The 11,589-nt window shown below is 35.9% G+C and overlaps 1 protein-coding gene across 1 annotated transcript; it reads left to right on the forward strand.

The window, feature by feature from the left end:
• The first annotated feature begins 217 nt into the window (after positions 1 to 217).
• Positions 218 to 7,945, forward strand: LOC126268502 (putative peptidyl-prolyl cis-trans isomerase dodo). Its single transcript, XM_049973914.1, has 3 exons — positions 218 to 445; positions 1,858 to 2,061; positions 4,296 to 7,945. The coding sequence occupies exons 1-3, from the start codon at positions 391 to 393 to the stop codon at positions 4,514 to 4,516; spliced, it is 480 nt and encodes a 159-aa protein (XP_049829871.1). The 5' UTR covers positions 218 to 390; the 3' UTR covers positions 4,517 to 7,945.
• The last annotated feature ends 3,644 nt before the right edge of the window (positions 7,946 to 11,589 follow it).

Here is an 11,589-nt window from a genome sequence, read left to right on the forward strand (position 1 = left end):
AGCAGCAGTACTGATGCTTCCCTGCCAAACACTTCGGCTATTTCTTGCACCCAGATATGACAACAACAAAAAAATGCATTTGCTCGATCCATCAAAACATCGATCATCAAATGCTTCTTTCGATAGCGCCAGATTTTAGGCACAGTGCTACTGCCCTCTGTGAAGACTCTGTAGAAACTCATTCGCCCAAGCTCTAAGGAACGCGAAATACGATTGGTTCATATGATTCAAAGCGCACATGAGTGAACGTTGTCCGCCAATGGAGTGCGCTGTAACGTAGATTTGGTCGAGACATATCGCAGCGCATATTTTACGATTTTCGGTGGACCGCCTTTTCTGTAGACGTGCAGCTGCGTAAAGTGTGCGATTTCACCGATTTTAAGATTGATTATGGCAGAGGAAGAATTACCGTCAGGGTGGGAAAAGCGTTTGAGCAGGTCAACTGGTGCGTTTCATGAATTTATACGTATTTGCGTTAATGTGATGCAGACTTTATTTGCGATGGTATTTTAGGGGTTATGTCAGGGAGAGATGTTATTTTGCATGGGACAAACTTAAATGTGAGAAAGTACCTTTTGTCATTTGTACAAAGTTGTAAACTTCTAGAATTCGTATGTTAGGAGTATTTATCAATGGACTCACGTTGTGTATTAGCTGCATCCCACCGCATTATCGTAAAAGGCAGATGCTGAGAATTAGCAAATAGTGTAACTGTCGTTTCTCTGGTGTATGTACGCTATTGTTAATGGCTGGGGGGCACGATTTGATGTGTGCTGAATGCGTCGGCAAATTGTAGCGCTTAAAGTAGTTACACGTCGTAAAGGTTAATAGCTGGGTAATTATGTTGTGTAAAAAATGTAATTTTGAAATAAAAATAAATAAAACATTTCCTTTTCCCCTTGGACCTATACTTAGTATAGACAGGGAACATTTTTACGCGGAAATGGTAATTCTAATTAGAACTGGAGTGTTACGAACACATTAGCAATGAGCATGCTTGACATACGGACACTAAATATATGTGTGTGGCAAAATGCACTTCTTCTTGGTTTCTGCTACTAAGGGTTTACTGCAAATAAATATGCAGCATTCTCGCTGTGAAATGCTTTAACAGGTGTTCAATAATTCTCATTTTACAAGTTTAAGTGATACATCAGTCAGAGCCATTGTTGTTCTGTCCAAGCAGCACTTGTTTTGTCGAAAAGTGTGCTGTAAAACAGTAAGATAATGGCTTTGGGTAACTTAAAATGCCTATTTTCTGTAGTGAAATAAGACATTGGTCTAGTGCTAGTTATATGAATGGGAATGTATATTGTATTTTGGTTCCATAATTATTGCCATTGCTGTTATAGATGTCTGGAAGGTTTGAAGGCAGTTTTATTACATGAATCTTTGATAAAGAATGCAAAAGAACTACTAAATCACTGTACTCCTCTATTACCTCCTGTATTTCTTATGCAGCTGTAATGATGTACAGTACCATTAAAATATGTGTAATAACCAGTTGGCAATGCAGAAGTAATCAGTTTCTTATGTAAGAATTAAAATTTATTTTTATATTGGGTACTATTTGCTTAATGCTGCATTTAAAATGGAAGCATTGGACAATGGTTTTGTGTGTGGTTTTTTGTGTGTGTGTGTGTGTGTGTGTGTGTGTGTGTGTGTGTGTTTGGGGGGAGGGGTTAGACTGCAGTATGATCCTGCACGTAATGGTGCAAAGAAGTTGAAGAGGAAGTGGGGGAAAATGGTTGGACTAAAGTGTTAACAGTAACTTAAGTGGTATTGTTGCTCTATTTGTAGATATGAAGACAGTTTTTCAGTCCCACAGGATTTTATCAATGTGAATTTGTCTTTCAGGACAGCACTATTATCTTAATGTATATACTAAAGAGAGCCAGTGGGACCGTCCTGACAAACCTGCAGAACCTGTATCCAGCAGTGGACCAGAGCAAGTGCAATGCAGTCATTTGCTTGTGAAGCATCAGAATTCACGGAGACCATCTTCTTGGAGGGAAGACACTATTACACGCACAAAAGAGGAGGCTTTAGAGCTTGTCAAGTGTAAGGCATTTAATAGGAATATACACTTTCTTCTGTTGTCACGCTGAACTAGAGTATCGTACATGTGTAGTATTCATTGAGAAGTGTTCATATTGTTGTTTACAGGAAACACACAAACAAAAACACAGAGTTAGTTTTCAGCATAACTAAGTGTAAATATCAACTGAAAGAAATTTGACAGGTTTGTTAGGTTTACTAGGCTAATAAATCAGTCGCAAGATACATAAATTTAAACTCTGTATTTGTGGATATGTTTCACTTGTATTGGAAAATTGCACCATTGAGTGTTTCTCCCATATTTATTTGTGGTGTTTTAGGGGTTTAACATATGACGTGCATGAACCTGCAATTAATGTAAAGTAAGATACATAGTTATTGAGTCGTATGAATAAACTGGAGAATATACTTCCTCAGAGAACATTCTCATTTTCACATGAATAAATTGTCAGGGAATGTACTTCACCTGGGAATGCTCTTAGCTTGAGTAAATGGGTGGGAGAATTTGCTCAGAATGAAGAACATTGTCAGATTTCATATGAATAAAAATAGAGAAATTTCTCACAAGAAGACCATTCTCTGTTTCTTTAAGTGACCTCTGACTTCGTACTGAGCAAGTTCTTTCAATGTTAAATTTGAACGAGATTTTTAGTAAAAATGGCAGAATTTGTAGAGCTTGGAAGGAAAAAGATACATGTGTAGCCCAAAGAAATACTGGGCGGGGAGGAGAGAGAGAGAGAGGGAGGTATACACAAGTTTAACTATAAAAACAATAGCTGCCTGGTGAACTTAGTGCCTGAAAATTAAAGAGGTGGGCGATCTTTCATGTAGTTAAGTGAAAATGAGAAACCTTTAATTGTGCTATTTAACAGAGCCAGGTTTCCAGACAATTTAGGTAAAACTAGACAACTGTGGCACTGATATTTTCATATGTTCATTGTGCTTTCTCACAGCATCAATGCAATGCAATGTTAGAAGTAAATGGATGGGCCAGAAAAATTAATAACTGTTTTATTACAAACTTAGTGATCTTATCTTGTAATGAAACAGCGCAGGTGATCGATTAAGTTCTTGACATGCGAGTGGATCATTAAGCTTCTTATTTAACCAATGTATCTAGTCTTAAAAAACTGCCAGATTTCAGGTTTGAAGAAGCTGAATATTTTATGTATTCTTAAGATGTCAGTCACATAATGTGTTTGCCTAACAAGCTTCACACAGATTGAAAATTTGGGTAACATCATCAATAAATGCATTGTTGTATACTCTCCATAATCATCTTAATTACAGGTATTTGTTGCTGTGCATAAAACTACAATCAAAATGTAGTGCAAGTTTTCCAGAACACATTGATACTAGTTCCATATTTTAACATTGAATAGCTTGCCTGTTTGAGAGAGTTGAATGAAATGTAAGACTACACATGTGTAATGTGCCGAACGGGGCAAACATCATGCACTAATGTTTTTCAAGGAGTGGGGACGGGCAGTGAGAAATAACTCCCCATCACAGAATATGCTGCAGATTTTTATTCATACAAAAAAATAATTTTCTTGAGGAACGTTCTCTTGCTCTGAGACTCTTCTCCAAAGAATGTAATCTTTTGTATTCATACAACTACTTTTGAATTAATAGTTTTAAGAGGGCAGTAGGAAAGCCATGTACATTGTCATCTGATGCGTGACCCATGGAGACCAATAAAAACAAAGTGTATGACTTGCGAGCTACAAATTGTTTAGAGTAATTAGTGAATTGGCTAGTTAAATCAGGAGTATGTTTGCTGCTAGTGACCTGTCCTTGGGTAATGCAGTGGGTCAGTAAAATACTTTACTTTCATAAAATTTCTGACTTTCTTCTTTCTTTCATTCAGAATTTGCCTGTACAGCCGTATCCCCACAGGATTTGTATTACTACAGTTTGTTGAGACCAGTCAGTCACATTAGTTTGCCGTACCCTGGTATGAAGTTTTCTATCCTGTTGAAGCACATTTGAATAATGTAGGACAGATCATTGGTTGTGAGAGGTGTAAAACACGTTATTGCACAAATTAATATCATCTGCAAACTTCCTTCAAGTGAGATGCTTTATGACTATGTATGGTTTCATTCTGAAATATATTAACTTTTATAAACAAAATAATAACCGCTAACCCCAGTCCTTAATCTGAGAAACTTTACAATATCTGGAATTCTACGTGAACCATCACTTGTTCATTATAGAAGCTTCTTTTTTTTCAGCATATCGTGAACAAATTGTATCAGGACGGGCGTCGTTCGCAGAACTGGCACAGAAGTATTCAGACTGCAGTTCAGCGAGGCGAGGTGGTGACTTGGGACCCTTCGGTCGAGGTGCTATGCAGCGACCTTTTGAACAGGCAGCATTTGCTCTTAAAGTAGGCGAGCTCAGTGAGCCTGTCACTACTGATTCAGGGATTCACATTATTTTACGCACTGCATAGGAGTATCAACTATACATCTTGCTTACAGCAAATTATTTTATTCAAAACACGTTACAGTTATTACTTAATTTGTTCATGATGTAAAATATGTATAAATTAATGAAGGTCATTATTCAAATGATGCATAGCTGGCATTAGCAAACACTTCAGTGAAGTATAGTATGTGTTTTAAATATGATCTGAGACAAGGTCTAAACTATTGTTATACTTAGGAATGGTGGAAAATTGGTTAACCGTAAAAACAGTTATCTGATGAGAAAAGATGGTCATAATGTAAGCAGTTGTTGAATTATTTGCTGCAGAGCAGCTTTTATTTTTCATTGTTATGTCTGCAGTTTTCCCCCCCCATGTTCATTTATTTTGTATCGAAGGTGAAGGATAGAATCCTATTTCTAGTTAAAAATTGTTAAATCACAAAAATCTTTTAGTTAGTGGCATCAGTTTGTGCATTTATAAATAAATACATACTGTATCTGAGTACATCCATTTTTTCAATATTTAGTTCAAAGACTGTATTGTTTGTAAAAAGGAATGTAGGTTCGTCTTTTACTGCAGCTTTTACGTGTGGGGGGGGGGGGTTGAGCACTTACATTTGTCAGACACGTAGCATAGTTCAACTAAGGCTCATAGTGCTTTGTTTTTATTGATAATTGTACAAAGAAAATGTTAAGAAATTGTAATTCATTTATGAACCAAGAGACTGCTGTGTGAAAATTTAAATTAACTTATAAACCGAAATTTATTGAAGAAGCGCCGCAAGTCTTTGATAAATAAGAAATTAGTAATTAAAGCACTTTCTATAGACTTTTACATTGCACTGCCATATAGAAGAAAAATTTTATAATGGTGACCTTGATTTTAACTCTGTGATTCACTTGCACAGTTAGCGTATACCATTACATTATGTTGTAATATGAGAGAGACCAGAATTATTTTGACAGGTAAATGTTTTTGTGATGTATCTCTAAACCGTAATATTCCAGTAATTGTTTTTCAATATTATTTCTCTGTCTTCAATTTTAAAAATGCTTAAGCTCCAAGTTTTTTTGGGCTTGAAAGTTTCCCTGTGAGAACTCCTTGCAGGACTCGAATTTGTTTAGCATTTACTGTTGTATTCAAAAGAGTAAGATTTATTTACATGTAAGGTTCATTTTATTCGAAATTTTAGAAAAATCAAATTTGTGTTGACTAATAGGTATAGAATTTTGTATGTTTTATTTATTGATATAAGGTAATGTTCATTTATTTTGTTTGTTGGTGCATCCTTTATTGTTTTCCCTTCTTCACTTTCATTGTTTCAAGTCATCAGTTAAATTCTGTACGAGAACTTTTTGCTGACACACAATTATATGAGTGACACATGATTGGTTTCTTATTGTATAAATATACAGGTAGCAACTTCTGTCTGTGCAAAGCAGTTATGTGTAAATATTGATTTCTTTTTGTTCCAAAACATGCTAATGTCAGTGACATGTCATTATTCTGTAAATACTTATAATAGTAGGCCTGATTGTGTGCATACTCTGGTTGAATACAATTTATGATGAATTATATTGTCAGCCCCCTTCTTACTGTATAAAAATACTGATTCATATACTCGTGTATCTGCTATTTGTAAGCTGCAGGAGGCTTACACAAATGTAGTCAATATTTATATTGTACATCAAGCTTCATAAATGCCAGCTCTAGATTGTAACAAAGTGTCTGAAAAGTCACAAAATAAGCCACCTTACTTACACACTTGCTACTGTCTCTAACATTTTCTTAATAGCTTCCAGAACTTTTTCATTGCATCAAGTCACAAAAAAAAGCTAATTCTATCTGTAACATTTTGGAATAGGGGCCTATTGTGTATGTGGTGGATAGAAAGTTGTCTATGTTCATTAAATATGTTTTCACAACATGAAGCAATAAGGAATGTGGCCAAGATAAATAAGACTGTTGTTGCCAATAATGTACTATTAGTATTTGTTAATGATATTTTAGTCAGTTTCTACTTCTTTAGAGTGTAGATATTGCTGTAAATGCAGTTCACAATGAGAACACTTTTCAGTTATGTGCAGTTTGAAGCTTCATAATGTTCTGTATCCAAAAAGAACTTTTTCCTCTTGGAAGTGTCTTCCATAGCTACTTTATTTTTGTATTTGTGAAAACACTGGCCGATGACAATGACAGGTAGTACAAGGAGAGCTGAAAAATGAGGCTTCAGTCCTGAAATTAATAATACCCAAATAAATAATGGAAGAGTGTAGCTGTGGAAGTTTTTTTTTTTCCAAAGGAAGAAATTGAAACTTGAAGCAACTCTTCAGTAATAACATAGGTATTAGTGCACAGAAGTAGTACAGTGGGAGCTTTTACACATTTTTATTAATGCGGTATTGTCAAAATTATGCCTATCTGTGATATGAGCTCTAGATCACATCACCTGTGAAATAAGTGTGTATTGTGCAACTAGGAAACCTTTTATATGGAAAAGGACACCTGTCCCATTACTAACATTCTGAATATCTGACATTTCTGATTTAGTTCACTCCTTTCATTTTCAGACTGTAGCTAGTACGACTATCTATTACACTTTTTCTGTCCGTGTTACTGCCACAGGAGGTGGCAAAAGGGTGGAATATCTGAGCTTTATATACATTCCTGTTTAAACATATGGTTTGGAAATGAACTGTCAAGTATTAACCTATTGCCTTGAGAGCGTGAAGGCCGTTACCAAAGTTGTGATTTAATGAAACTCCGGTGAGAGGTGCTTTGTTGGATTTCTGCAAGTGTTAATGCAAGAACAACTTGCATGGTAGGTCTACCAAGATGAAATTATTGTAGTATGTTAATCAGTGTTGAATAGGGTCAACAAAAACATTATTTTGCTTGCTTCATCCAGCTGTTTAGCATAATTTTTTTTAGTTTAATTGAATTTGTGAGTACTAGTATACAAACATGATTTGTGTAATAGATGTTTTCCTATTATTTTTTTTTTCAAAAATAGTTGTAAGTATGACTTGAATTTGTGTACTTCATAGTTAGAACTGATAAAAGCTAAATTAAATTAACCAGTAAGTTTCCGTGTCAGAAATTTCTGAAACTGTGCAAAGTTTTATTTTTAGCTATGGCTTCAAAAATATTAGATGAGTTACCTACATAGTTTCTACAGTGCAACAGTTGTGAATAATTTGTATGAATTTTCTGTGCTATGTAAAGAAGTCTTCCTGTATCAATAACATTTTGATTGTGTACCCATAATCAATTATTTCTTAATTTTTAGACATGAGGTAAAGTAAATGCCATGTAGGTTTGCAGAATGAAGGCTTTATGTTCTGGTATTTCTGTGCCTGTTTGTTTCTCACAAATTAGTAGGTAAATCCAGAAAATTAGGACTGATGTTGATGTAACATAATGTGAATTAAAAAGTTTCGTTAAATGTTTAAATGTTACAGCTTTTAATTTAATAGTATCCATTTTCCTAAACTGTTTGTTGTAATAAAAAGAAGGCAGGTAAGAGGAGTGGTGGAGGAGGAGAAAGCTTTCTGACTATGCTTGCCTGTTCAACACTGATTTGCATGTGCTGCTTTAACCTCTGAAATACGGAAACCTTTGGGAATAGATCGTCCACCAGTTTTGAAAATACCGATGTCACATAGTTTTAAAGTTTGCTTTCTAGTTTGTAACTTGGGTTACAAAAATAAAATTGCATTTACTACAGATAAGTGGTGATTTTGGCAACAGAAAAATATTTTCAAATTGACATTCTGTTCAGGCTCTTCGTATTCCTCCCGTCTGTGTGGCTTTAGTGTCTACAAAACGGAAACGGCAAAGTGCAGCTTTCAGTAAAACAGTTTATAGATTTCTGGAATACTCGTGCTCTTTAAAACATAACTGCAGAAGAATCATAATAAGATACATTTTTTTCCCAACTGGTAACACTGCAATATTTTGATTAAAGTAACTTTTTGATTGACATTTCAGTGAGTCAATTGATAGGGGACCACGTGTCTGGTAATCACAGCTCTTTCAAGGGATGTCACTAGAAAAGTTATTTTGTTTGAAGTTTACAGTCTATCTGATAACTACAATTCCACTAACCTGGCTTCTGGGCCTAGATTTCTGCATTTAATTGTTTCTAAATAAAAAGCAGTATAAGCATCAGAAGTGCAGCAGGAAAGGGGAATGGGGAACAGAAGCAAAACTGGCTTTGTTTTCCTACAGAGGTACATAGTAATAGGGAAATTTGAGTGTAAGCTTCATTCTAAACAACAAAACTTAAGGATAATATTACAACAAGTCTGCTTGCAAAATAACAGCAAGTTTTAATGCAAAAAAAAAAAAATGAAAACTAAGACCTTATGCTTCAGCGGGATGCCTGAAATGAGAGAATTTGTTGAGAAGAACATGTTAGTCATTTACATAATTCTTCAAGAAGAAAGCAAATAAAAATTCGACCTAAAATAGGCCAAATGGGACTTAAAAATGAAATTGACTTATTTTTTGAGGTAGTGCAAAATTTTACAGGCCCCTCTAGAGAGCAGAGTAAAAATACGAGGGTTGGACCTTAAATAGTGGCAACTATTTATTCATGACCGATACAGAAGAGTTACGTGTTTGCACCTGTTACTGCCCTTCAAAGTAGTTGCCAGCGTTGTTTAGAACCTGTTGCCAGCGATGTGGAAGGCGTAGTATTCTGTTAGCGGAGCCTGTTATGTTGACTGTGTGAATGGAGTAGTCTAAAGTTTTGGTGACTCTCATGTACGACTGTGATGGTGTTATACTAACACATTACGTTCCTCCACAGCAGGCTGTCAATGCATAGCATTACTGTTCATTTTTGGAGCATCACCTGCGACCAGCTTTGCGAAAGAAGTGGCGACACTTTTTGCGCAATCCACCCATCATTTTGCACGACAATGTGCGAGTGCATACAGTGCAAGCTGTGGCTACTCTGTTCAGTCAATGGGAGTGGGAAGTACTCTACCATTCACCATACTCCCTGGACTAAAATCCTTGTGACATTGATTTGTTTCTGAAGATAAAAAAACCACTTTGTGACACTCGCTTCAGAACTGTTCCAGAGATTCAACAGGTACTAGACTGCACCATCAACAGAACAGGCTCTACTAACAGTATACTACGCTTTCCACATCACTGGCAACGGGTTTTACACAATGGTGGTGACTACTTTGAAGGACAGTAACAAGTGCAAACATGTAACTCTTTTGTATTGGTTGTGAATAAATAGTTGCCTTCCAACCCTCATAGATACACAGCAAAGGGTGGGGAGGGGGGGGGGGGGGGGGCAGGCAATCAGTTCTGCATGTGTAGATGTACTACGCAAGTAATAAGTAAGAAAATAATAAACGGTGGAAACTTCAAAATACTTGGGTGTCCACCCTGACAAGAATTTAAACTGAAAGAATCACATATTGGAACTCCTAAAACAACTTAGTTGATCCACATTTGCACTTACAATCATTGCAAATCTAGATGACAGAGAAACCAATAAGTTGACACATTTAGCATATTTTCATTCAACAATGTCACTTGCAGTAATGTTCTTGGGTAACTCACCATTAAGAAAGTAAGTCTTCATTGCTCAAAAACATAATGTAAAAATAATACATGATGGTCATCTATGATCATCTTGTAGACATCTGTTTAAGGAGTTTGGCATTCTGACTACTGCTTCACAGTATATTAAACCTTCATGAAGTTTGTTGTAAATAATCCCCTACTGTTCAAAAGGAAGAATCATGTACATGATTACAATACCAGAAAGAAAAATGACATTCATTATTCCAAACTGGAAATGAGAGCGTTTAGCGTCATTGGCTGGGAGGCCCCTTATGGAGCAGGTCTGGCTGCCTTGGTGCAGGTCTTCCTGCATTCGACACCACATTGGGCGACCTGTGCACCAGATGGGGATGAAATAATGATAAAGACAACACAACATCCAGTCCCTGAGTGGGAAAAATCACCAACCCAGCCAGGAATTGAACCCAGGTCCGTAGGTCATCAATCTGACTTTAGCACAAAAAGGGGTGTAGAGCGCTGCAACAAAAAAATTTTGATCACTTACCCAGTGATATAAAATGTCTGACAGACAGCAAAGTACAATTTGAAAACAAACTGAAAAAGTTTCTCCCAGACAACTCCTCCTCCTGTGTGGAAAATTTCTGTCATTGTAACGCAGAGAATTTGGGTAGGAATTACTAACACACATCTGTACATCTAAAAGAAAATAAAAACATAGATGTTCAACATGTAGCCATATCTACAAATTAATTTGCATGTGAATGTAAAATTACTCATTCCAGATAATTATGATTTATCATGCAAAATAATCCATTGGACGTGAAACTATTTAAAAAAGAGAGGTTCTCAGAGTAAATTAAGATAAAACATCAGAATCTTGGAAATGAGGATTATAAAGACATAAATGGAAGGAATAATTATTTAATATGTACTTTACAAACAGAAAAAGATATGAAAGGGATAAAAGAAATAAAAGTTGCATATGAAACAAGGCAACTCTTATGTAGAAGGCAAGGAATCGAAGATGGCCTTTGAGTAGGTGGAATGTGTTTCATTGATGCCCCAGCTTGCAGTCAGCTAGACTCTTTAAGTATTTTTGAATGTCAATAAACTTTACCAACAGCTGCACAATTTAAGATATTTTATTCTGAAAGCAACCAGTTTTGGCAATTCATTTTGCCGTCTTCAGGCCCCATACGCTTTTTTTTAAATCAACAAACTTTTTGTATAGTGCCATAAAACTGGTATCATGAATTCCAATTGTTGTGCAGATGCTTCATACTAAGACGTGACAGCAAGTATGGAGCATCTGAACAACGACCGAAATTCGTAATGTCCAGTTTTATGGTTCTATATGATGTTTGTTGATTTGAAAAAAGTGTATGGGGCCTGAAGGAGGCAAAATAAATTGCCGAAACTGGTTGCTTTCAGAATAAAATAAAATATCTTCAAGTATACGGTTGTTGGTAAAGTTTATTGACATTGAAAAGTACGTACTAGCCAATGTCCCCTGGTCGTAATGGACCAACTGATACTCTTATGTGTTC

The sequence above is a fragment of the Schistocerca gregaria genome, chromosome 1 (assembly GCF_023897955.1).
Source record: "Schistocerca gregaria isolate iqSchGreg1 chromosome 1, iqSchGreg1.2, whole genome shotgun sequence".
Taxonomy (NCBI): Eukaryota; Metazoa; Arthropoda; class Insecta; order Orthoptera; family Acrididae; genus Schistocerca; species Schistocerca gregaria.

What these genes read in the sequence shown, in the direction of transcription:
- LOC126268502 (XM_049973914.1), top strand. Translation starts at nt 391, where the DNA reads ATGGCAGAGGAAGAATTACCGTCAGGGTGGGAAAAGCGTTTGAGCAGG. An exon ending in GCGTTTGAGCAGGTCAACTG is followed by an intron (nt 446 to 1,857) that starts GTGCGTTTCATG and finishes TTTGTCTTTCAG; the next exon opens with GACAGCACTATTATCTTAAT. An exon ending in GGCTTTAGAGCTTGTCAAGT is followed by an intron (nt 2,062 to 4,295) that starts GTAAGGCATTTA and finishes CTTTTTTTTCAG; the next exon opens with CATATCGTGAACAAATTGTA.